This window comes from Cygnus atratus, chromosome 19 (assembly GCF_013377495.2).
Source record: "Cygnus atratus isolate AKBS03 ecotype Queensland, Australia chromosome 19, CAtr_DNAZoo_HiC_assembly, whole genome shotgun sequence".
Lineage (NCBI taxonomy): Eukaryota > Metazoa > Chordata > Aves > Anseriformes > Anatidae > Cygnus > Cygnus atratus.
The window spans coordinates 10,205,019-10,231,369 of NC_066380.1; the positions used below are offsets into that span (position 1 = coordinate 10,205,019).

At 53.9% G+C, this 26,351-nt stretch overlaps 1 protein-coding gene across 4 annotated transcripts; it reads right to left on the reverse strand.

Moving 5' to 3' along the window:
* Nucleotides 1–14,061: 14,061 nt before the first annotated feature.
* Nucleotides 14,062–24,610, reverse strand: TOR4A (torsin family 4 member A). 4 transcript variants are annotated; one of them, XM_035564606.2, is made up of 2 exons: nt 24,043–24,610; nt 14,062–17,216 (listed from the first exon to the last, which is right to left on the reverse strand). In XM_035564606.2, the coding sequence occupies exon 2, from the start codon at nt 17,174–17,176 to the stop codon at nt 15,377–15,379; it is 1,800 nt and encodes a 599-aa protein (XP_035420499.1). In that variant the 5' UTR covers nt 17,177–17,216; nt 24,043–24,610; the 3' UTR covers nt 14,062–15,376. The 4 variants fall into 4 exon arrangements, with proteins under 4 accessions (XP_035420499.1, XP_035420501.1, XP_035420500.1 ...); XM_035564608.2 differs by lacking the exon at nt 24,043–24,610 and adding an exon at nt 22,389–22,553; XM_035564607.2 differs by lacking the exon at nt 24,043–24,610 and adding an exon at nt 20,378–20,923.
* Nucleotides 24,611–26,351: the final 1,741 nt, after the last annotated feature.

Here is a 26,351-nt window from a genome sequence, read left to right on the forward strand (position 1 = left end):
CTGGGAGGCTCCAGGGCAGCAGGAAGGGGGCTGAGGTAGTCCAAAGAGCCTTGGATAAAGAGAGAGGTTGGAGGAAGGGGAGGTTCGAGGATAGAGGGGCTGGGGATGTTGTGTGGATTGGGAAGGCTCTGGAGCGGGCAGAGCAAGGAACTGGGAGCTGTGGGAAGGGATGGAGAGCAACACAGGCTGAGAGACTTCAAGGGGAGGTGAAGACCTCCAGGGTGACACAGCTGGCGTCTGCTGAAAGTGCAGGACTGGATCTTGGCATGTCCTGGCTGCAGAGCCTGTCTGGATATGCTGCTCTGAGACTGGAGCAGACACGTTGTCCCTCCAGGGCACCACAGGGCTCCCAGATCCATCCTTCTGGGCTGCCCTGTCCCCCACCAGCTCGGCTGGAGCTAATGAGTGTAACTCTGAACTGACGTGGTGACGTGCATGCCTGCGAGCAGCCACAAGAGGATTGGGTTAGGGTCGGCTGTGCAGCATCACTCACACCACCACGCCACAGAGCAGGGACATGGGCTCCTGGCAGTGTCCTTCACTTCAGCCCTCAGCCTGAGCAGAACCTGTCCACATTACATCCTGCCAAAACAAGTGTTGGAGCAAACAGGAACGTACCAGATGGGTGTAGGGGCTGACCACAACATGAAATGCTGGACTTCATGCAACAGACTGACTGTGATGTTCTTATTTGCATTTAGCTCATTCAAGTCGCCAGGTCTGAAATGAATTTTCCTTGGTTGCATAGGCTTAGGCTGCTGATGGCTGGCCTGGAAGTTGGTTGAAAATGGCCTCTGTTACATCTGCATTGCCTGTATCTCAGCTCACCGTCCTGTGACATAAGGAACGATGAACCACACCGCTTGTAAGATTCAGTGATGTTTTTTTTTATATTTAAGGGGTCTCTGTATCCACTTTGCTGGTTTACATTCCAGCACACTTATTTGTTTTGACAGATTCTGCTTTCCCACCAAATCAGCTCTCAGCAAGGTAGCGATAGCATCTTCAGCATTTCTTGCAGATGTGGCATTGCAGGTTCATATTCGGGTGTCTAAAACACCACAGGCCACTCTTGTGGGTCCTGCTCAGGTTCTGTCTCTGCTGCCCTCTCGTGATGCCTTTGGGATGCGCTGCAGGAAAGTCCTTGCTCACCAAATTTGCAGTCAGCTCGGAAAGATTTCAACCCGCCCGCCATTGCTGAACGACCTTTACATTTTCAACAGCCTTTACTATTTCATGAGCTTACAAAACTCCACATTTTGTCATTCCCCGAGATCGCACGTCTTCCCCAGCACCTCACAAGGGATGTGGAGCCCCACTGCAGGACTGACCCTGGACCACCACTCACAGACATCATGTCCCAGCAGCTTTCTCCAGACAGTTCCCTGGCTGCACACTGACCGATTGCTCTTTTTTTTTTTTTTTTTCATTTGAAATTTTTTTTTTCATTTGAAATTAAGTAGCCAAGTTCTGTTGGCGATTCAGCTTTTTCAGTTAAATTTTTTTTTTTTTTTGAGATAAGCAGGTTTCTTTGTAACTGCCATGAGCTGCAGCACCCTACAGTACTGTGTTTTGGCCTGCAGTGCTGTTCTTGGCTTTTCCAAGTGCTGTGCTTGGCTCTTCTGCAATCACTGCATGTGCAATCCAGCTTCCTTCCACTCACGGGTCATGTGCGGCTGCTCTAGGTCATTACAAAACATTTGAGTTCTGCTCTTATCAGGGCCTGAGGAACTAATTGCTATTTCCATGAAAAGACCTGCTTTCTGAGACAAGTGAGTCACACCAGCTGGCTGTCATGGAAATGATCTGAATTAAGCTCCAGGTGATGGGGTGAGGTTGGCCAAGGAGGTGGTGGGATCTCCATGCCTGGAGATTTTGAAAGTCTGTCTAGACACAGCTCTGAGTAGATCAGCAAAACTTGGAAGTTGTCCTGCAGAGTGAGAGGTTGGGGTGGAGGTCTGAAGGGCAAGGCTGGGGCTGCAAAACCAGAGTGTGGTGTTATGGGACTGACCCTGATGGGGCGAGCCCTGCCACACAAGATACACATGGCTGGAGCATGGGCCCTGGCTTGGGGAAGGGTTTCCAGGTGGCATTTCCCAGGTCCGGGCTCCGGGGCAGACTCTTCTCAGGGTGCTGGGCTGGGGAAATCCCAACCGTGACTTATGCAGACTTCTTTGAGATGCATAATTAGAGGAGCTGAATCCCAGCCTCAGGGAATGAGTGATAAAACAACCCAGGATACTCAGAACAGCTTCCACTGAAAGTCCTGGGCTCTTCATTTCCAGCAAGGAGATATGAGTGTCTCTTTGCTACAAGCCCTGTGGCCAGACAAGGAGAAGAAGCAGGTCCTGAGCCTGGAATTTCTTTATTCCTAACTCAAGGAGCCTGTCCGTGTCTGGGAAGCAGCAGCCCCTCTCTGAGCTGCACCTCCCTATGTGGACCCCAGATGCAATCACATTTACTCTGTTCAGAAAAATCTGGGGTCATGCTGCCCTGGACCAGTCACTAATCCCACCCTTCACACAGAACTACAAAGCACTGCTATATTCCCAGAAACACTTTGATAAACACATGGTGGAAGTGTTGGCTAGAAGAGACCTCTGATGATCTCTGGATCATCCTCCCCCTTGAGCAGCCCTCTTTCCCAGCAGCTTCTATGGTTTCCTTCAGGGATCTCCCAGCTTTTTCCAAGATGATATCTCACCCCAGTGCTGTGGTTCTCGTTGTCACCTGGGTCTGTGAACCCTCTCCTGGTTCTGGGCACCAGCAAGTCGGTTCCCAAGCCCTGCTGTGGTGCTGACCCCACTATTCTTGCTAGTTTGGCAGTTTTATTTCCCCAGGATGGTCAGCAGATTTGAGGGTGCAGCAGGGAGACCACTCTTAATTTTAAAGTTTCAGTTGACACGTGTTGTGAAAGTCTGATCTTAACAGTTTTATTCCTACAGCATTACAGAGGGAGAAAATCACACAGGATTTTTGCACTCTCCTAGCTTTCTTCTAGTATGTGAGAGCTGACACCAAATTACAACATGCAAACAGAGGCACTGAAGGAAGTTATACAACAGTCACAGAAAGGTTAGCACAGTACAAACCCGATGCAGGCGTACAAATGTAATGCCTGCAGCCTTTTGTTACAGCTTGTGGAAGTCCCGTCTCTAATTGCAGTCACAAATGGATCAGCATTAAAAACTGCATGGCTCTTGCTGCAGCCCCGGGCTTTCTTCGATGCCTCCTCTGGTTACCGCTGGCCCCGTGTCACCATCCAGAGTCCTCGTGTGCCCTTGAGGGGTGCAGGAGTTCACAAGGGCACCTGTGCTGCTGACGGTGCCCCAGCAGCTGGTGTCCAAGAGCAGGAGCAGGACAGCTTCTCGCACGCAGCTCAGTGCTCTGCATGGGAGAAACCAGTCAAGCATAGCCTGCAGAAGGTGTGCGGCTGTCTCCTGGCTTGTTGTGGCACATCTGCTGTGGTCTGCATGAGAGGCTGGTGCTCGTAAGCCGATGAGAAAGTGATTGCCAGGGCCTCTGAAACGGCTCTGTCTTCTCTGGAGCTGTTTGCTGCTGCCCCGAGCTGTGAAGCTGGCGGTACTGCTGGTGTGCAGAGCGGCTGCTGCCTAGGACCTTTTCCCCCAGCCAGTCTCTCTTGCTCAGGCTCCTCGGTTAGGACCTGCACGAGGATGATGCCAACACAGAAGAGCAGCCAACGCTTGACTAGGTCTTTCTCCGGGCGTGGCAAATATTTTCTCACCCGGGCTGGGTACAGCACCTTCCTGGCTTTCCTGCTTCGCTTTGTTGGAAGGCCTGGAGGTCTCCCGACAGCTCGGACAGCAAGCATCGGCCCAGACAGATTTTCTGAATTGTTTTTCAGCAGATCTGTGCTGGAGAAAATATTTTCTCCCGTGTAAGACAGCATGTCCTTAGCAACCTGTCGGGGTAGCTCAGAAAGCTGGGAGAATTGTATGGAAATCTCTCTCTGCTTAAAGATGGTTTTAATTGAAAAAGCAGACTGATGAAATAATATTAAGAAATATTATTAATAACAACAGCGCTTTTATTCGTTCTCGTTAACGCAAATAATGCAGAACCCCAGAGCTGAACTCTTGGAGTGATTTATGCTTCTTTATGGGGAGCTGTTCTTTGATTTCTCTCCCTACTCCTACCCGTGCTATAAATACCAACTTTGATGAGTGAAGTTGTCATGGGAGGAGCTCGGCTGACTCACAAACCGCCCAGGAATGTCTCTGCCCCCAGCACCCCATACCTGCCCACGGGCACACGCTGCTAACAGAAGGCTGAGAGCATGCTCCAAATTTTCTACTTCCCAGTTCTGCTCCCCTGTGTTCCAGCTGTCTATCAAGGCTTTGCCTCAAGACATTTCGGTGCTTTTGAGAGCGTAGCCTTCATTAAACTCCACAAATCTGCTATAAAGAACAGAAACGGAGTCTGAGGACAGGTAAACTCTCAGCTGCCTTCCCAACCCATCTGCCAGGGGGTTGCATTTGGGAGACCCCAGTTTCTGTTATGACCCTGTGCAATCTCAGCACTATGCCCCAGAAGATGAGCACCTCAGCACTTGCTCTGGCAAGCTCAATCTCAGATATGCCCAGAAAAGGAAAAAATAACACTTGTGTTCAAATTCTTTGTGCCTTATGATGACTAAACAGAGCCTGAAAGGGCTGGGTGCCCACAAACCCGCTGGAGAGGTCTCCACAGCTCTCCATGGGATCTTTGTGATGAAGTTAGAACATTTAGCTGCTAACTTCATGTATGTTTGTTGGCATGGGGTACCTCACGCGCTCACATCTGCCAGAGCAGGTGGGAATGAAAAGTGGACTCCTGCAAAATGTCTTTGGCAATCAGCTATGGGATAGCCAATGTAAAACCCAATATAACTTGATCTCTGCAAGGTCTTCTCAGGCAGCCTGTAGTCACCACAAAAAAGCATGTCCAAAGGGCACAAATTCACTTTAAAACTGTTTTGGGCTCTGTAGCATAGCCTGCTTGACCCTTCTTGGAGGAACAAAATGGTGGTTGCAGGGCATCCAACTTCTGCCTTATAAAGCACCATCATGTCACTGCTGTGGTGATGTGAACACTCCCATGGGGGTCATCCCACTGGAAACCAGGTCTTGGGCAGAAACAAAATTTAGCTACCAAGGCAGAGACTCCAACTTGTGGAGTCCCATTTCCAGGTCTCTGTGCCACCCAGGCACGGGAGATGGGTCAGGAGCTCCATGAGGCAACACCGCCTGTGGCTTTTGCCATCAACCCTAACCCCATTTAAACCAAATGCCGGAGCCAGTGACTTGCCTCAAGACACTTGCACCTGCAAAATGCCTTCCTGAGAGCAGTCACTTACACTGCCCAGGCATGTGTTTAAACCTGAGACAAAACTGGGGCATAAAGACAGACTTTGGTGGCCTTTGGTGGTCATTTTCCCCCTATAAGACAAAGAACAGAGGGTTGGGAAACAGAAATCGCTGCTTCCACAATCACCTAATCATTGTCAGTTCACAGGAGGACAACTCCTAAGACGTAAGGAATCCTTTCAAGCAGCTTCTTTAGCCATTACCTCTCATGGACACTGGTCAGAGCAGGGTGAAATGGGTCTTCCTTCCCCTGATGGCTAAACATGGGCCCCACAGCAGCATCCTAGCCCTGCCGGGCATCTGCCTCCCACGGCTGGTGCAAAATCCCTGCAAAATCATCAGGAAGCACCTAAATCATGCAAGTGGTTTAGAAGAAGCACGCAATAAGAGCATTTTTCATGTGGGGTTGTTGCTGCTTTGCCCTGTGGTGCCTAAGCCCTTGGACCCGCCCTGGTCCCCGCACGCGAATGAGTCAGGCTGGGGATTAGTAAGGAATCCTCCCGCTGCCGGGACGTGGGCTTCAGGCCTGCTCGACTCAGCTCGGAGGGCAACGTGGTGCAGGCAGCTGCCCAAACCAGGCACCAAATGCACCCGGGCATTGGCTGGATGGTGGATGTCAAAAGCCCAAATGAAACATTTGGTGGTACAGTCAATTCCCTTTGTTTCAGCCAGGGTCATCCCCATGCAAAGAGGCAGATCGATGTAGTTTCTTCCAGCCCTGTCCCACCATGAGCTGTGTTTATCTCGGTGCAGGTAATGGGCAGCTCCCAGTGGCCAGGAATGTAGCCTGTCCAGAAGCTGTCCCCAGTTCTGTCACCAGCGGCATCACTTTGTGTTAATCACCCAGAGGTTTCTCAGTGAGGTTCCACATCCTGCACCTCTCGTGCACCTAGCCCATCTCACCAGCACTGCCCAGCACCCAGCTGTAGGAACGTGAGTAATAACCCAACCTCAAAACGAGCCCCAGAAATAGGGGTCCCTACCTGTAGGGACAAATCCTCTCCTTATTGGCAATCATCATTACCCATTAGCTTATCATGTGAGTATGATTACACAAGGATGTATTTATAACTCCCAGGTGAGCTTGTCCAAGCAGGTCACTGGATCCTCCTCAAATGAGAAGAACTAAGATGAATCAGCACTGCACAAAGCAGATCTTCTGCCCACCAGGTGCAAGGAGATGAAAAAACAATTTTTTTTGAACTGGATCCAAAGAATTGAACGTTATCCATCCCGTCTAATCCAGAGACTTCAGTGCATTTCACCAATGGATCACCAAAGCCAAAAAATGAGCCTTGGATGTATCAGGAGCAGCATTCAGAGGTGGAGGTGATGGATCCTTGGCATAAGCATGCAACCCTAAAGGCCCCAGCATGGGTAATGGGACTGACAGAACGGGTGTGGAGCAGCTTTTGCAGCTGAGGACGGAGCCCATAGCACTGAACGAGCTGAGGACACTGGGTCGCGTCAGGCCAAGGCGTTCCGCAGTGTTCAGTTCTGTGTTCTGACCTCAAGACATCCGAGAATCACGGTGCTGTTTGTGCTAGGCAAGTTTGCAGGGAGGGGCAGAAACTCTCATTACATCATCTGAAATAGTTGGGATAAACCCAAGGTCTGAGGCACATGAGCCCTTTTTTGCATCGGAGAGATAAGCAACAACCTTGAAGCCAAGGACCAGCTCACACTCGAAGCAAAAGCTCAGCGCTGACTTTCCAAGGCCCCAGCAGCACCCGGAGAAATGGCAGGACCCCGATGAAGGCAAAGCAAGCCCATGACTCAGAAACCTTCATCCCACTGGGAAGAAATATATGAAGTCATCTCAGGAAGAACTAGGTGGTTTGCTGCGATATATCAGAAACAGCATGCCAAATTGTAGTAGTGCCAAACAGCACCAGATAACAGGGGCACACAGGGTACATGCCATGCCTTTGGTTGCAGCCTCGGAAAAGTTACCGGGAAATTAAGAATTGGGAAAACATGGAAGCTGGGGGAACATGGCACCAAGCATCCCCTGATTTCAGACAGTCGTGTCAGCAACTCTTTTTGTAGTTGCACACAGCTGTTGCTATTTAAGAAGTTTAAGAGGGAAACCATTCAGATCTAAGAGTATCTTTCTCCAGGTTTGTAGTATTTGTTTTTGTTTGTCTGTTTGTTTTTTGTTTTGTTTTGTTTTTCTTAGAAGACCAGGTTAGACACCACCACATGGGGTTGATTTGAGTGTGAGCATTTGGCTAGCATGGCAAGTTACAGGAGCAGGAGAGGGGCAAAACAGGTTTTCAGCTGCGGTTAATGATTTACCTCTCCCTTTACATATCAGTTGCTGACCACAAAAATGCCCACTGCACACACATCTCTCAGGGGTCAGGTGCTGGGTTTCTGAGGACTCTTCCTTCTGGTGAAGCTGGGGCTAATGCCAAAAATTAGAAGAAAACAAAAACTGTGGAGAACTGGTGAGGTGCCCCACTCTGGAGCACATGCGTGGGAAGAAGACTATGGTCCCTGCAGGCTTGTCCCCAGGGTTGAGTCCCTGTAGGGCGATGCACGATTAACAATAAAAGCTGAATGCAGGGCAAGATGGCCTGGTGGAACTCACGCTGTCCGAGGCGGATGATATTGGGTGAGGATGGCTGGGTACCATGGCAGGGCACCCGGGGGTGGGATGCGGTGCTGGTGGCTTCCATCAGCAGCACACTGAGACTGCTGCATCAAGGATTGCAGAGCTGCACTGGGCTGGCATAACCTGGGGGCTGCATGGGCATCGCATGGCCCTAGGGGCCTGACCCTGCCTGGGGAGCACAGAGCAGGAGCCATGGCTTGGGGAAGGGTTTCCAGGTGGCACTTCCCAGGTCTGGGCTCTGGGACGGGCTCTTCCCAGAGTGCTGGGCTTGGGAAATCCCAGCCCCGACTCACTGCTTTCTCAGGATGCATAATTAGGAGAGCTGAATCCCAGCCTCAGGGATCAGTTGATAAAAAAAACTACCCAAGAATCTCGATGTCGATAAACTCAGAACAGCATCCACTGAAAACCCCGGACTGCGCACATCCAGCACATGGCCAGCAGCAGCTCTTTTCAGCAATCCCCACAGAGGAGGAGGAGGAGGAGCAGGAGCTGATGGTAAGCCCCATGGCAGAGCTCTGCCCAGTGACCCGGGGAGCAAGAGGGTCTGGAACTGCGCAGCAGAAAGCTGCCCCTTCTGCAGCATTGCTGCTGCCAGTCCTCTGAGGTGGCTCCACATGTACCCCGTAAAATCATATCCAAAAACTATTAATAAACTGAAAGGTTAAGGAAAAGTGGAGGGGAAGTAAATGGAGTTATAGCCTGGTTTAGTTAAATGATAACTCCGCATACTCTGCTCTTAGTGCCGGTTGAGTCCCTCATCCTTTAATTCACCCCACTTGGGAAATCAGTCCCTTTGGGAAGGTTGCTGATCTCACCACACTTCCCCAGCCTGGCTCTTTTCAGATACAGGTGCCTAAAACTTTGCACCTAAACCCAGGTATTTTAGAAACCCAAATGCACCCACTAGAGAGGTGTAACAATAAACTGGTGCAATCTCTGTGAAGAGACCAGCTGTCTGCTGGGCAGGACAAAGCTACAGCTGAGCCATTGGCAGGCACCAAGGGGTGACAGAAGACAAGCAAAACAGGAGCTTGTGAGCCCACCAAGGCCAAGCCCTGCTCAAGCATCCTCCTCCATCCCCCAGCTCAATGGCACCAATTCTGCAGCTGCTCTCATCAACCCATTTTGGTGCTCTGCTGCCGCAGCAGTTTTCCTGCACTTTAACCTAACCCACATTCTCCGGAGCTGACTCCACACCCTGCATGAGGAGAGCCTGGCAAACCGAGCCCCGTTGTCTCCTTCCCATCTTTTGCATATTTGAAAGCTCTTATCGTGTTTCACCTGAAACTTTTCCCCTGCCACAGTTCATGTCTGTGGGCACAAAGGCTCGCACGGCGCAGCCCCAGGCTCCCTCCTGCCAGGGTGCCCAAATAAGGCCCCCGCACACCAGCCGCAGCCCCGCATTACTTCATCCCTTGTACATGCAACACACCTATTTATACATTTTAATGGGATGCTTGCCTTTCCTGCAGCCCCATGGTGTTATTGCTGGCGTGGCGATGCCCCAGGGCTGTTCTCCTTCCAGCCCTTCACTCTCCCATCTCGCGACGTGCACTCGCTCGCTCCTGCCCTCCCCTGCTGCTCCTTCTGCCAGACCTCACTCTGGGTTGCCCATCCAAACAGCGTCCCACAGGGACCCAACTCTGGAAAGCTCCTTCCAGTTCATCCCAATAAAAACTACTAACAGATATTCTCCAAATACCCCAATAAAGGAGAAAATTAAACTCTGGGGTCATAACTTGGAAGATGTTGGGTGTTACTTCTCCCTTATTTGCTATGTGCTTGCTGCTAATGTATTTGCTCCTGTGTTTCCCCGGGCCTTTCCACCCTTCCCAAGGGGGTGCTCCTTTCCCCTCAGCCTCTTGGCATCCCACCCCACCTCCGTGCAGTCTCACAAGCTGTTGCAGTTTCCTCTGCATTAATTTCCTCCGATGAATTTCATCACCCACAGCTGCTGGGAAACCCCAGCTGAGCTGTTCTCAATTTCTTTTCCCCTACTGCAGCCCGGCACATGAGCAAAGTTTGCTTTCCTGGCTGCAGCTACAGTGTTTAGTGAAGACTACGGGGAGAAACACCTTGAAGCACTGAACCTTCTAGGGTTCATCATCAGCTTTCCCTTCCTCTGTGTAGGACAAGCATATGTGGGGACTGCCTTACTCTTGCCCTTGCACCCCGTACAAGTGGTGCCCCAGTTTGCATCCGTCTGCAAGCACTGCTCAAGTGCTCCAGGCCGATGTCACACCTCATCTGCAGTTGTTGGTAGAGCCATCACGGCCACAGGCACCGGCCAGCGAGGACAAGGTCCCTCTGGGTGGCACCGAGGGTGTGCACGCTGTGGGAGGAGCAGCTCTGGTGGCACTGGTGGCATTTGGGGACTGGTACGGCTGGCACATTTCTGCGGTACAGCACCACCACTGGATCATTGTCCCATGGTGAAAAAAAAACAACGGTGGTGGGGCTCAGCCTCATCAGCCAGCACTCACCTCTGGAGGCAGCTTTAGGCAGGCTCTGACGGATGGAGCCAGCTCGGATTAGCTCCTTTTTAAGAACACTTGAACACAAACCCCTTCTCCTGGAGGCAGCTGAAGTTATTCAGAGCCCACGCAGAACGCATGCGTGCCCCCGCTTCCTCGGGCTGGAGCTGGGCCATGTTCATGGAGAAATGCAGGGAAAACCCCAACCACCCACCCAGATCCCAGACTGCATGGAGGGGGCTGGGGACACCCCTGGGACAGGGGTGCCCTGCACAGCTTGGCAAGGACATCTCCTGCACCTGGAGGGAAATGAGATGACTTTGAGATGGGGCACAGAGCCCAGCCGGGCTGCCCACAGACTGCATTGGGATTTGCCCCACAACCCAAAGCCAAGCTGCTTTGGCAGGGAAGGGGGTGAAGATATCTGAGGCCAGGCGTCCCCCACCTTGGGGGGGTTCCTCTGGGGAAATGGGAGGGGTTCTGCCAATGCAGGTCACACCCCAGACACAGCTGACCCCAAAAGGAGGGATGTCTCTGTCCACTTTAGATTTAGGCACCCACGGGGAGAAGGCGGTTAGTGCCTTGACCATTTCCTTCCCTTCCATCTTCCCCACCAGCTGCGTGCTCGGCCTGATGGCCTGCCGGCCTTCCCTGGCCCCCACAGTACCTGCATGGGCCACCAGGGCAGGCCCAAGATGGTGGCCAGGTCCAGCTGAGAGCCCAGAGTGAACCAAGAGCCCAGATCCAGCAGCGCCATGGTGCCGAGGTGGGGCCGGGCTGAGGCTGGGAAGTCAGCCCAGGGATCAGGGTTGTGCTGGGCTGGTCCGTGGCGATGAGGTGAGGATGTCGGGCTGTAGGCTGAGCCAGGCACGGGGCTGAGGTGGGCCCCAGCGCTCCTCCGACACAGCTCCCGCAGGGACTGATGTCTCAGCCGCGCTTTTATAGGATTTGGGGGCGACTTGGCACAGGGTGTGGCTGGTCAGGGCAGGCCCTGCTGGTGATCTAATAGCTGTCATTAATTAGGTGTGTCTCTGATATTGGAAGATGCTCCTGGAGCTGCCACTGCCGGGGTCTGACAGTGCCACATGTGGTGGTGACGCAGCCTGTACCCAGGGGCCGTGGGGATCCCCATCCCTGACCTGAGCCCAGAACTGACCAGGCCAACGTGGTCATACCTTCAGTGCTGGGCAAGACAGATGCACCATTTCGTGTTTACTTTCACCCTCCTTTATCCTTTGCCTCTTCCACAGGCAGCAACATCAACAGTTTCCATGTCCTCACCATCACATACCTGGTATCACTCTGTGCTGTCCCCAGGGTAAATGCTAAAAGAGAATTCAGCCCAAACACAGCTCTGGCTTCGGGGTGCAGAGTCCCCACGAGCACCCACCAGCCCGTGATGGGGAGCAGTTCTCACAGCACTGCTTTAATTACCGAGCCAGCTATGCCTTGCTTCAGGGCCAAACGTAGTGCTGTGCCCACAGCAAAGCACGGCTCCAAATTCAACAGGGAGGTGTTTCTGGCTGAACAACAGCTCTCACCTCCTTCTGCCAACCCAGGATGCCATCCCAGCCACACCTACACCAAATATATATGGTGGCTCCCACATTTAGAGCAGCTACCTTTCACCTGTGGAACTGATGAAAGCACAGGACAGAGATGCAGCTGTCATCAGTATCTTTATCCCTAGTGGGATCTCCTACAAAGCCATATTTCCACAACTTTTGACTATAACAAAGATAATAAGAGGAACAGGGGCCAACATGACGTAGCTGCACTGAGCAGTGAGGCTCATTTAGGTGGAGAAACAGGGCTGGAGGGTGAAAGTGGACAACAGGTCCCTGGGAATGCAGAGAGGTTCGTCTACACAAAACCATAGCACCTCAGCCATAGCCATGGAGAGAAATCTCTCTGGGAGCACCCTGGGTCCTGTGTCAGGAGTATTCGAGACAGAAGAGGAATAAGGACAAGCCACCGCTCTTTGGTCATGACATTCAAGCCTCACCAGAGGAGATCTTTACTGCTAGATCCAGATCTCTCACCCAGCATTTCGGTGCCAGGTGGGTGTAAGAGCAGCTCTGGTGATTCAGAGGAGCAGCTCCAGAGAAGCTCTCCATGGTCACAAGAGCTCTCCTGTGTTGTGTGGAGGCCAAGAGCCACAGACATCCTTCATGACCACTAGTGAAAACCATGAGCTTCAACTCTCTTTAGCAGTTCCTTTCCCTTAGACCAGCTTCCCTTGCACACAGCATTCGAGGTATGATCCACAGATCTCCCGGGCCTCAGAGCTGTGGATTGCCTGTGTGCCATCTCCACTGCCCTTTGGAGCACCTGGCATGGCTGGTGACTTTGCAGAGGACCTTGGATCAGCTTGGGGATCAGGGCAGCACAGACAGACGTCAGAGCAGGGATGCTGGGGGAGGGTGGGACTTGGGACAACCTGGAGAAGTTGTCTGAGTTGGGATCCCAATCCTGGAAACAGCCTGGAGAGTCATCCAGCAGGAAAGTCATCTCTCTAGCCTGGAAGTGCCCATGCTTTCCAACAAAGGCCTCCAGAGGTACAAGCTGCCAGGAGTGCTGGGAGCATGGGGAGGGCCAGCACTGGCCCTTCAGCACCGAGGTGGTCCCCAAGATGCCCTTCATGCAGCAGAAAGCTGCGCCTCCTTCTCAGAGGAGCTTCACAAGAAGCAAAAGCCTTGGCAGTTCATTAAATGCACGAGCGCACCTCATGCCTTGTGCTCAGCAGAGGCAGGACTGCTTTGCTCTCTGCAAAGGCAGCACTGCTGCTTGTCCTGACACCACCACAGAAGCCATCTGCAATCCAATGCCCATGGGTGCCTGCTTCAGCAACACCCCGGAGCACGACACGATAGCCACTGGTCACATTTGCCGCTCCCAAGTGCGGGCAGCATGGGTGATGCTTACCCCTCCCGTCATACCCTTGAGCTTTGAGTTCCTCCCAGAAGAGGGAGACCGTGGCAGAAGAAAACGGAAATAACCTCTGTCCCTCTCCCAGCTGGATGGGGAGAGAATCTGGTCCTTGTGTTGTTTCTGTTTCTTATCCAGGATAAAAACACATTAACTGTGCTGGTGGTAAAATCTTACTAAGCTATGGAAACCAGCTCACACACGTCGCTTTTTGTGGAGATCAGCCGTCTTGCACTTGTATCTAGAGGGTGGCTCAGCTTCATTCAGAACCCTTCCCCTAAGCCATGCAACCAGCCCTGTGGACTCTCTGCCCAGCTGCTCTCACAGGCAATTCTGCAGGAGAAAAAGGCTTCTCCACTGGGTAGTTGCAAGAGGAGAAGCCACGCACAGGCTTCCCAGCCCTGCATTGTCTCATCCAAGGGCCCATTTCCATGGTCTCTGACCTCATCCTCCCCCAGGCAGCTCCATAGAGTGGAGGAGCCATGCAGCACCCAGCTTTCATTGCCGCTGCATTGTGTGTTTTGGGGCATTTGGCTTACCACAGGCAAACCCCAGGAGCTGCGCACACTGCGTTGAGGTGGTCTGCAAAAAGCACTCAGCAAAGCTGCAGCCTTTGCTCCCAGTCTGAGTCAGCTGCATTGATGCAGAAGAGAAATTTCAGAGGAAAACCACATTTCAGTGAAATAGAGGAAAAGTACTTTGAGTGATTTTATTCAGGATAGTTTGGATTTATTCCTGACAATAGCTCTGGAAGCAGGAGTTTGTGACAGAAGTCTTTGGAGTCAACAGTTAGAAAGAGGCAAATCAAACAACCAGTGCAAACATCCACAGGATTATGTATATGATAATTCACAGCAAACTGTAGAAGGGGATCTGGGCACAAAACCAAAACCTGAAAAAGCAATGCCATAAATACCTGCTCCGTTTGCCTGCTCAAAACAAGGACCTGTGCTTTTCCTGAGGTGTTTTCAGGCCACATGCTCTCCACGGGGTCTCAGTGGCACAGAACCTCTTTTTGGCCTTGCAGCACTGGGAACAGGCTCAAGATCTCGCCATCCTTGGCCCAGACAGCCCAAATTGTCTTTTCCAGTGTGTGTTGCTTAATATCTGTCAGTTGCTATTTTGGGCTTTCTAGATAATGAGCACGGTGAAGTGTACCCAGGAGCAAAAAGCAGAAGAGCTCTCGGGACAAGTTGCCTGCACCAGACCCTAACCACTCCGGCAGTGCTTTCTGCCCTGGCTGGCACAGCTGAGCAGCCTTCGAGGCGAGCCCAGACAGACTCACAGGGCAAAAACCTCACTGGAGGTGCCAAAGGTGAGCTCAGGTATGAGCTCAGCTGAGCAACAGCTCAGGAACCAGTCCAAGAACACAAAGCAACCTCAGGAGCGTGCGGTCACGTAGGAGATGGAGAAGGCAGAGCTCTGACTGCCCAGGCATTTAGGGGTGAGGAGCCACAAATTCTCCATTCTCAAGGCAACCCCAATGTTGGCAGCATTGCCTCTGCTCTGCAGAGCCACCCGCCTTGCACAACACCAGCCAGGATCAAGAAGAGCGAAGGGGTGAAGACTGAGCCTGGAGAAGGAGCAAGATGCAGCTCCCTTTGCTGCCGAGACAGCAAACCCAAATGGGTCATGGTTCGTTCCCTTTGGTTTGTTCCCCACAACATCTGTTCTCATCTCACAACTCCTTAATGACCAGTATCCTGAATGAGCACATGAGAAACAAACAAAGCGTCTCCAAATTACTGGGAGGCTGCTTGGGCTTTGTTGACCGTGCCTTGTTCACAGCACAGCAGGAACGAGTGAGGCATCTGGAGAAGAGCGATCATGCTGCAGAGGAGCCTGGGCTGCCGTCCCACTGCCTCGACCAGGGCAGCCTCCGAGCAGGCGGCAGAAGGCCGCCTGGACCACAGTCTGCCGTAACACTCCTCTGTAAGCCCAGAATTTTGTAAATCCTGAGCACAGGATTTGGTCTCTGCAGCAAGTCACTACAGCAGGTTGACTTTGGCCACGACCTGCTTGCAGCCCATCCTGGAGTACTGCTTGTCGCCTGTAGTGTAGTAACTGAGCTGGCTGGCTAAATTCTCAACGTGGTCCTGGTCGGGATACAGCCCTTCCCTCCTCATCTCCTCTAGGAAGCAGTTGATGACGTGACTCTTCTCCAGGAGAACGAAGGGGATGACATCTGCAGACTTCCAGAGAGGGTGGGCATGGATCAGCACAGGCTGGACAATGCTCAGCAGCTCTTCAGCTCCCCTCTGCTGACGCAGAAGCTCAGCAGATGCATTCTGGATAACAAACTGAGTTATTTCGCCACCTCCTATGTTGCTTATTAAGATGTAGATGGCATTCAGGAACTCGTTGGTTTGATTGGGTTCAAAGAATCGGCTGAGAGTATCCAGCAGGACTGGAGACATGAGCTCAACCTCATCCAGAATAAACAACGGTATCTTCTCTTCTATTTCAGCTCTTGTAACCATGTCAGAAATTTTCTTAGACAAATCTATTTCGCAAGTAAGAGGAGCCACACCGTTTGGGCAGTGATGCATAACAAAGTACTGAAGCACGAAGTCATTGTCCATGACAGAACGAAAATGTTTGGCCAGCAGCCAGCCAACGTGACTCTTCCCAACCCCTGTTGGGCCATTTAAAGAAATTACTAGAGGCTTGTTGTGTATGTGGGTAGCCAGATAGTCTTTCAGCAGTTCCATAATACTTTCCACAGCAACCTTCTGCCCAAATACTTCCCGGTGCATTGTTTTCTCTAAACCATCGAGGTCGTATTTTTGGAGGTTGTCATCCAGGTTCTCTATAGCATTGAGAATCTGGAAAAAGATGATGACAATGAGCAAGAGGAGGCAGCGTTTCGCATTGCTCTTCTCCTCTGTTGGAAGGTATCTTTTTGTTTTATCTGGATACAGGACTATCCGCGATTTCCTTCGTTTCTTTTTCCGCCTGGATTTGTTCATTGCACGCTGCTCCACAGATGTGTCAAAGGTGAAGTACTGTGACGTTTCAAAGCCACTCTGATTAAAGAAGGACATGGAAGAGCTGTACAGGCTGGATCGGTTCAGGGAAAACTGCCTCTGGAGCAGCCGCGTATGGACATGCTCTGATGATTTTTCTCGAGGGAGCTCTAAATGCAGACGGCTTTTCTTTTGCACCCGGTATCGCCGTCGAAGGCGGACAATTGCCCTCAAGGGAGAAGAAATAAAAGAGATTTTCTTTGAAGAGGCAGGGTTTTCAGTATCAGGCCCTTCTTCCCCATCGCTCTCATAGTACAATGCCTCTCCTCTTGCATCAGTCTCAGCACAGGTCATCTCTCCCTCCCCGTCACTGTCCGTGCAGGGCATCTCTCCTTCCACACTGCCCTCAGCACAAGGGGCCTCTTCTTCTGCATCACTCTCAGCACTGGACACGTCTCCTTTTGCATCACTCTCGGCACTCAGCATCTCTACTTTCGCATCGATCTCGGCGCTCAGCATCTCTACTTTTGCATTGCTCTCAGCACTGGACATCTCTCCTTTTGCGTTGCTCTCAGCACCGGGCATCTCTCCTTTCACATCACTCTCAGCACAGGACATCTCTTCTTTCACATTGCTCTCAGCACTGGGCATCTCTCCTTTTGTATCACTCTCAGCACTGGGCATCTCTCCTCTTGCATCACCCTCAGTACTGGGCATCTCTCCTCTTGCATCACCCTCAGTACTGGGCATTTCTCCTCCCACATCCCCCATGGCAGCCGGCATTTCTCCATCCACCTTCTCACAGGACAGCTCTCCGTCCATCTCACCTGGTTCTTACAGCACATTCACATCGTCTTTTTTTCTAAAAGAAAAAAAAGGACAATATAATATCACACTATGTAAGACCAGAAAGTGGCTAATAGCAGCCAAACGAGGAAGCTATCCCACTGTCTTACAAGCAGAGCAATTATGTGTAGCCGTCAGCCACAGGAGGGTGGCAGAGGGAGACTTTCAGACTTCAGCTAACTTTCTCGAAGACCTTCCAGACACACAAGGCTACAGGTGAACTTCAGTGTGAATAAATGCAAATCGATGCCTCTCCCAGAAGATAACCCTGGCCTCACACACATAAGGAAAACTCGTAGCTGGCTGGATCAGAAGTCATGATGTGTGCTGCCTGGAGTGCATCAGCTCAGTCACCAACAGAGATCAAAAAAAAACCCAAAGCTACATTAAGCATGATTGGAAAAGGAACAGAAAATTAAATGGAAATATCATTATGCCACCGTACAATCCCCCAGTGTGCCCAGACATCAACTCCTGGAGGGCAGATGGTTGCTGGTGGATGGAACCTGGGGCTGGGGACAGGCGGGGACCCCCCTCTGCTCAGCCCAGCTGAGGAAGCAGCAGGACCGTGGGCAGGCAGACCCTGCCCTGGACCAGAACTGCCCCCTCTGATTTCCCTAACATCTGCCAGGCAGGAGCAGCACACGAAAACCACACCTCTGCCCCAGCGTATGCACACATGCACGTACGCACACCTCCATAAGGAAACATTCACCTGTCCTCCATGGAGACCTTTTGGGGTGTGGAAGTGTGCACGGGATAACTCACTGCCAAAAAGCTCAGGCACAGGTTTTCGTGGCACAGCGACTGCCCTGGGGGTGATCATTCCCAGCTGTGCTGAGGCTTTGCAGACAGACACAGGGAGCAGAGTGGAGCTGCCCCACAGCCCCATCACCCTCCTGTCCCCCATCCTTCACTGCCCCAATTCCCATGTGAAACCCCAGAACCGCACAGGGGAGCACAGGGCCACAAGCATCTCCCCAAAATTATAGCCGCATGGGTAATGCACGGACAAACCTCGGTCGGTGAGCAGGGAGGAAGAGGATGCACTCCGGCAGCGGGACACAACGATGGGAGCACAGACCTGCCGGGGAAACCCCCAGGAGGAAGCAGGACTTCAGGTCTGGATGCGGCCACTTCCACGTGCGGCAGCACCAGTGCTGGCTCCGTCCCTGCCCTGCACGAAGATGCTGCCGGCAGAGCTGTGTCACGGTGGGAGGGCATTTCCCCACCGCCTCCAGGCCGCGCCAGCGCTGACGCAAGGGGACAGTTGGCTGCGGTGACATGGCCAAGCCCGTGAGCAGGAAGCGGGGATGGGCAAGGCGAGCAGAGCCGCTTCCATCGGCCACCTGGAAAAAGCCCCTGGCAAAAGCCTCGCGCCTGCGGGGAGGAGGTGGCCACCGTAGGGCTCGGTGCTCTCTCGCCACGGCGCAGCAGGAAGGTGCCAACCTGCAAAACGTCGTGCTTGGGCAAGGGTTTTACTTCGGGGAAGCTGTGCCCAAACCCGGCACTCGGCTCCTTGTGGGAACTGGGCCAGGGCAGGCGGCTTGCCGCGCGCTAATGGCTGTGCGAGCTGCTGCCGTGCAACAATTAGCCCTGAGCACTAATTGCTGACCCTGCGCAGGATTTGGCCGTGCCCTGCAATAAAACCAGCCAGGCAAGATTCCTGCAAGGAAGTGCAGTGGCGGTGGGGGCAGCAGAGCTGGGGGCCGCTGCTGGGGTCCCTGAGCTATCCCCACACCACCCCGGGGCCACACGCTTGCTTCTCCCCAACTCGTTTGGTCTTTGCCCACGCGCTGCCTGCAGCCCCTTGGCGTGGCCATCTCAAAAGCTGCTGGGAGCAGCCCTGCACTATGGAGCTTTGCCTGGGGACCGCCCCCCCGCTGTGCTGCCACACACACACAAAGTTTTCTTATCCCCGTAGGTATAGAGGGATGTGGAAAGGTGAGGGTTCAGAGAGTGGAGCAATAACGTGAGGAGCAGTGCCACATCCCGAATACACCCCAATGGATGCTGCAGGGTCGCAATGCACTGCCCCACTGCTGCCTGCAGCCCTGGCGAAGTGCTGTGCGGCTCCATGACTCTGCCACCGTGGTGCCTGCAACTGGAGCCCGGGGGTCCCCAGGCCCCTTCCCCAGCAGCTGAGAGCCCGAGCAGCCCATCCGTCCCCCAGCACGGGATGGCAAGGCCTCCGTGCTGAGCTGAAGGAGGCTGGGTGGAGGCACCAAGCCCCATCTCCAGCAATGACTACGTCCAGTCATGCATAAAATAATCCTGCTAATACCGTGAGTCAGGGCCTAATACCTGCTGTTACTGAGGACTTGAATTTTGTAAGAGCGGCCCCTGCTTGCTCAACAGGGATGGGGGAGGCAGCCGTGGCAGCATGCGGAGACGTGCCTTCAGCACCCTACTAGGATGTTTGGTGAAAATAATAAGCAAAAACGCCAGCAACGAGATCTGTGGCATCCCCAGTGCTCGTGCAAACACAGTTAGCCGCTTCCCCCCAACTGCTTCAGCCCTACAGAAAGGACTGAGCTTGGAAACGCTCTGGAGGAAGCTCTGGATCTCCTCCGCCAGCTTGTCCCTCAGTCCTTGCTCATCTCTCGCCCTGCTCCAGCCCAGCCTGACCCAGCCTGCGGGGCCACATCCCCACGGCTCTGAGCATCCAGGGAGAAGGGAGCAGCACCCTGAGCCTGGCAATTTGGGAAGCAGAAGAGGGCTGGTGAAGCTGCTGGGAAATAGGGAACAGCTGGAAAACCCCAAAGGATGATTGCCCACCCCCACCGCACTGAAATCAACCACCTCCATCTGCAACCAAACATTTCCGGGGGAAACGTGAGCAAAAGGGCCCCATGCAGAGGGTCAAGGACAAAAGGGCCAGGAGCAGAAACCCTGGCTGTTGGGGAAGTCCGAGATGCCCAATACTCCATGCTGCCCAAATCGCTGTGCCACCCAATTCACTGTGCCACCCAAGTCGACGTGCCACCCACGTCGACGTGCCACCCACATCACTGCACCATGGGGCCAGCCTGGGAGCGTACCCCAAAACCTCTTCGTGTCTCAGGGCACGCACATGCTCACCGTCTCCCAAAACACCGCATGAAGGTGGTAGCAAAGTAAAACCCACCCATGACGCCCCAAAGCCAGCTGTCCACCCAACCCCAGGTTTTCACCAACCAGAGCTCAGTGCGTGTGAGGCCGCAGGGCATGCAGGGGACGGGGACGGATGGAGCGCAGGGACCCGCAGCCTCTCCTCAGGGCCGGCCGCTGGTGCTCCCCTTCAGTCGCCCCAGCCCAGGCTGAGGCCTCGGACGGGCCGGCCGCCGCGCTGCCCCTCACATCCGTATAAAAACCCAGGCGCAGGGAGGAAATGGCGCGGAGGAGTGGCCCCGGCGGCACTTCCTTCTGCTCTGCCGGCCGCTCCGTTTTCGCCCTTCTCTTGCTCAGAGCCCGGTGCGAAGGAGTGCGAAGGCTGCCGGGCGTGGATGGGGCTCCGAGGTGAGCTCATCAGCCTCGAGATCCTTGAGTTTGGGCAAAACATCCCCACCCTGTGGGGTGTGATTAACCCCAGCCCAGCACCGGAGAGGTTACAGCGGTTGCGGTGTGCTCGGGGGTTATCGGTGCAGCTTGGGGCAAAGCCAGAGGGTGAAACCAGGAAAAAGGAGCGAGTCCGTAAAAAAATAGTGAGCCTGCCAAAAACAGTGAGCTGGGAGGCATTGGTTTGTGTCTTCCTGGTCTTGCAGTGCAGGAGCTTTGCGCCCCCCCCCCCCCCCCCAGCCTCCACTGATGCCTTTATCCCCCTACAGCACCCATGCCCGCTGCAGAGGGGACCTGACTGAGCTCGGCCCCATGCAAAAATTCACCCCAGACAGCTTCTTCCACTCACAAGTTTAAGGGAGAGACAAAAAGCAGTGGGGTTTTGTAGCTCTGGTGGTGCAGAGGCTGCTGCACCTGCAGCTCGTCCCCCCAAGCATGTGCCCTGCCATCCCCACATTCTCACCTGGGCTTGCATGGCCCTGCTGGGCTTTTCCCAAAAACCAGCGCCAATTGGCAATGCCTGCCCAGCCCCAGAGCCATCCCTGGGCACTCTTTCAAGCTCTTTTTTTTTTTTTTTCTGGGTGAAACCCCAGGGGAAAGTGGACAGAGGGAGCTGAAACCTGGTCCCCACAAGAGCAGCTGCCCAGGACCAAAAATAGGTGGGAAAAAAATAATCCTAAAACTTTTCCAAGCCTGCATGGGGCTGCTGAATCTGCTGCAGCCAAGGGGATTTGCCTAACAAATCCTTGCAAACGTGGGGATTTCAGAGTCACGAAGGCTCAGCACCTGGGGTGGCAGCCGCAGCAAGGTCCCCTCCAGAGGAGCTGGGGTGGGCATTTTGGGAGCTGCCACCTTCACAGGTGGAAAAAGAGGCATTTTCTGGTTAATTCAGGGGTTTGCAATGGGGGAGCTTCTCCCCAGCAGGGCTCAGCGTGGCTGAACACCATCAAAAATAAAAAAAGGCGATATTCCCCACTTCATTAAAAGCAGCAATTAGGAGGGCAAGAGGCTTCCAGCCACCGCCTGAAGGCTGTTAGGGAATGTTAACAGCCCAGGAAAAATGGGCTGCGATAATTTGGGAGGGGAGTGAAGCGTCCCCAGCGTGTGGCTCAGGGGAGCAGGAAGCCTCCAAAACGCCGCAGGAGAGTGAGAGGAGGGTGAAAGCACCGAGGGATGCTCGCCTGGTGGTGTTGTGGGGCGCCTACATCCCACCAAAGCCGGGGGGACAGACAGATGTGCTGGGGGGGGACAACGCATTGGGGGACCCACGTACAGGCAGTGCAGTGGGGGGGCTGTGTACATAGGGGGGCACGCGGTGGGGGAACAAGTAGGGGCATCAGGCAGTGCAGGGGGAGGCAGAGCATTTGGGAGCACTTGGGGGGGGGCAGTGTGGCTGAGGGGGGCATGCACGTGTGTTGGAGCAGTGCAACAGGGTGGGGGGCGTATGCAGGGGGGAAGGCTGGTGCAGTGGGGGGAGCACGCACGTGCTTTGGGGCAGTGCAGTGGGGAAGGGGGCAAACGCAATTTGGGGGCGAGTCCACGTATTGGGGCAGCGCAGAGGGGGGGCTGTAGGCATGGGGGTCATGCAGGTTGGCAGAGCAGGGGCTGGGTGTTGGGGGCAGCCCCCTCCCCTCCCAAGCCCCCCACTCACCTCGGGACACCTGCGAGGCCCCTGCCCTCGCTCCCTGCCTGCCCCAGCCTGGGCCCCCCCGGGAAGGAAGCGGCTGCTCGCGGGGACCGCACGGGGAACCGAGAGCAACGGCTGCGGGCGCTGCTGCGGCCCTTCCTGCAGGGCCAGGAATGCAAATCCTGCCCAAACACGGCCTCTCCCACGGCTCGGCCCCAGCCAGGGCCTCCCCGGGGATTAAAGGGATGAAAAATCCCAGGGGAAATAATGGGGTACCCATTGACTGCGGGTAAGCGAACCGGTGGGGTACCCCATCCCTCGTGTTGGTACCCAGCACACTGGTTTGGGGCACCCATGCGTTCCCGCTGCTGCCTTTGCTTTCACACCAACTTTGTTATTTTCCTCCACGTTGTGGCATCTGTAAGCCGGGCACATGCAAATCCTGCCCCAGCGTGAGGGAAATGAATCCCCAGGTGCAGCTGGGGCTGAGGATGCTGCCAGGAGCTCAGGAGCACCCCAAGATGCAGCTCCCATGCTCCTGGGAAATATTTTTGGGCCATGGAAGGCAGCTGGTGCTGTGACCCCAAAAAGGGAAGAATAAAAAAATTAAAAAAAAAAAAAGAAAAGGAATTTGTAATCCTTCCCATGGTGGACACAGCAGGGTGGGAGCATCTCAAAACCCAGCGTTTTGGCCAAAATCACAAATTGCAGCAAGCTCAGTGCAAAACCACGCAGCAGAAACGCTGATTAGAGGCTGCCCAGGCAGGATGTGGCCCCGGGGCCACTGAGCTGGCCCCAGCTCCGCGCTGTTCCCTGTTTCACTGTTAGCAAAAATTTCCAACTTTCGTAAGCAGCCCTGGTTTAACGTGTCCTGAGTAACCCAAACAGTTTACGTGTGGGCTGCGGAATGTCCCTTGTAGGGAAGAGGCATCCTGCTCGGTTTATGGTGGGCTTTCTAAACAGTTTATAAATAGAGCAAGGTAAATGATTGCCACCGCTCTTCTCGCAGCAGAGCAAAGGTTTCCGCCCAGTTTCTTTTTAAAGAAACTCGGAGCAGACCAGTCCAGATTAAAACTCTTAAGTGCCAGTTTGAAGCCACTGTTTCTCCCCGAGCAGAACTATATCCCTACCTCGCTAAAACAAAGAGAGAAGGAAAAAACAAAGCAAAGTGGCTTTGGCAGCTTCAGCCCCTCACGTGCCAGGCTCGGTGGTGTCACAGGAACGCTGTGGCCAGGTCAGGGAGGTCCCAGCCATGCAGGGACAGCAAGCGGGGGAGGCACCGGGAGCTTTTTGCATGAGTAAAAATGTGGAAATTCAGGGGTGGAAAAAAAAAAAAAGGAGGAAAAAAATTTGGAAAGTACAGGGAGAGGTGAGCAGCCCCAGCAATCCCTCCCATGTTACCCAAGCACCATCACATCGCTCGCATCCCCCCGATAACATAAATAATGTCTTGTTTCGCAAGCGGTGATAAATAAAGCGATCTTAGCACTTCCCTGTGTAAACGAGCATTCGCCAAAATAGTTTATGTTCTATAGCGGGGGCATTTATAAAGCGCCACAGAGGGACTGAAGCCATTTCTAAGCACCTAAGGAGGCAAGAAGGATCGATACACGTTTTCAGGCTTTACATTTTTCTTTCTTTCCTCTGCCAGTGGAAGAGATTTGCAATGGGCACGTACCTGGGGCTCCCGGCATGGCCTGAGCCGGGGTCCGGTCGGGATGCGGTGTCTCCTCCACTGGCCGGAGCGCTCCCATTGCACAGCGCGGGGATGAGCCAATAGCCCTGGTTTGTTTTTCTTTTTTTTCTAGCTTCCTCAGCTCAGGCTGAAAAATTCCCTCCCTGGCTTGTTTCAATTAACATGAAGCCCTTGAGGTTCCATCGCAGCTGAAGCGCTCATTAAACCGGAGTTTTTCCTACTGTAGCACTTTGAACCTACCGCAGCAAAACTCGCCCTGTGGCTCTGAGTCAGGGACGTGGCGGGGACGGGCGCAGCTCCTGCCCGCGCTGCTCAGCCCCAGCAAACTCATCGGGGTCAGGTTGGTGCAGGCTGCTCGTCCCGTGCTGAGCTCCGCTGCAGCTCCGTGCAGGCTGGGAAGAGCCCCGTGTGCCCCGTGTCATACGCACGCCAATCGAGAAACTTTTTTTTTGTGGCTATCAGCAAAACACAACCAGCCCTGGCAGCGCTTGCAGCTGCTTTCGAGCCCCGGCTGCCAGCTCTTGCTCCATCACTGGTGGTGGCTGGGGACAGCCCCGCTGCAAAGCTGGTGGCGTCTTTGATCTCGTGTGACCGAAATATGTCTGCCCTCCCCGTCCCAGCCATGGAGCATCCAGATGTTTGGCGTTCAGAGCGGGACTATGGCAAATGCACCCGATGCAGCCACTGCCTGGCTGCTGCTGTTCCATTTGCTCAGATGGCTTTATTTCCCAAAACCAATCAAACAAACAAACAAAATAAAATCAGAAGAAAGATGAGAAGGTGTGAAACACGGCCTCTGCTCCTACAGCCCATATAGAAAATAGGTACCCCCTTGGGATGCCCATGCTGTGCTCCCTCTTGCCTTCCCAGGGCATGTGGGGTTGGGGTGGAGCCCAGGTGCCTGGGGGCTGCTTTCATTTATCCAGGGGGGGCAGGGGCTAAGCCAGAGGTGACCAAAGGTACGAGGAGGTGAGCGGTGTTCAAGAGAAGGAGGAAAAGTGCCTGGGAAGCATTTTCTGCAGGGGAGAAAGCGTCCCCTGTATCCAAAACCAGGACCAGCTCCAGGAGCACAGAGACCAAAGCCTGGGACTCGGGAAGATTTTGTCTCGTGTCCTTGTCCTGTGGGTCCTGGACACAGCTCCCAGGGACGTCCCACACTACGTCCTGGCCACCCCACTCCCCTTCCTTGGCCCCAGACAAGTCCAGCAGGGTGTCCTACCAGGGCCTGCTGGGCGCCGCACTTGCTCCTGGCACATTTGGGCACAGATTTCCTTCCCTGTCTGCTGCCCTTTGGGACTTAGCCACCACCTTTCTTGGCTTTGCCTGGAGCAACGTCCCATGCATTTGCTGTTAAAAACAAATTTTCCTGCCCTGCTCAGGGCTCCTGCTCCTTGCAGCACCATGTGTGCGCCCAAAGCCCACCTACATACACCCCACATTCACGCTGTCCCTCCCCACGTCCCCCTTTGGGCCACCAACCCTCAGCTCCACATACCCAGCACCTACCCCACTGCCTGCAGTGCCCCATGTCCCAAACATCCCCATCCCCTTCATCTGGTCGCAGACAGCCCTGCACAAGGTGCCCACCCTCCTGCCACCCGTCCTGCCCACCAGCTGTCACCACGGTCCCCAGGCCATGGACAGGCACAACCCCCCGAAGGTGCTCTGGGGTTGAGGGCTTCTCAGCTTCTCCACCCCGGACAACACAGCTGAGAGTAAAACCAGGATTTGTGGGCAGCACTTGTTCAGCTTCAGGAACCAAAATAGCCTCAACTGCCCCAGGTGCAGCACCACCACCGCCAGCAGCCGAGCCAAACCCTTCTTGGTTTTCCAACGTACCCAAGCACAGCTACTGCGGTGGCAGGGGGCAAAGCCCTGTCCGTCAGCAATGGCTGTCACCCAGAGCGGGAGACCCAGGACATCCTGCTGTCCTTCTCTGAGTGGCAAGAAGCGTTGGACCGGGGATAGCCCAAGTCCAAGTCATCAAGGAACATCCTCATCTGCTGGCTGGGACACAGAGGATCACCACGGGACAGCCTCTGACCAGGGCACGGGGTGGTCCTAGGGCTTTCCCAGCTGGGATTTGCCCACTTGGGGAAGAGCAGGGGGCTTGGAGGACAGCCCCCAGGGCATCTCCAGGCACTGCTTCAAATTGCCAAAACTTGCACCCCCACACCAGCTCTAGCTGCCTGAGAGGAGGACACGGGGCTTTTGTTCCCCTCTGTAAGAGGGACAGAAACCCCTGGTGCATCCTGATCACAGGGGTTTTGAGGGTTTTATTTAGTTATTAA

Excerpts from the sequence above, each read along its gene's own strand:
- TOR4A (XM_035564606.2), bottom strand. The coding sequence starts at position 17,176 with ATGGACGGAGAGCTGTCCTGTGAGAAGGTGGATGGAGAAATGCCGGCT.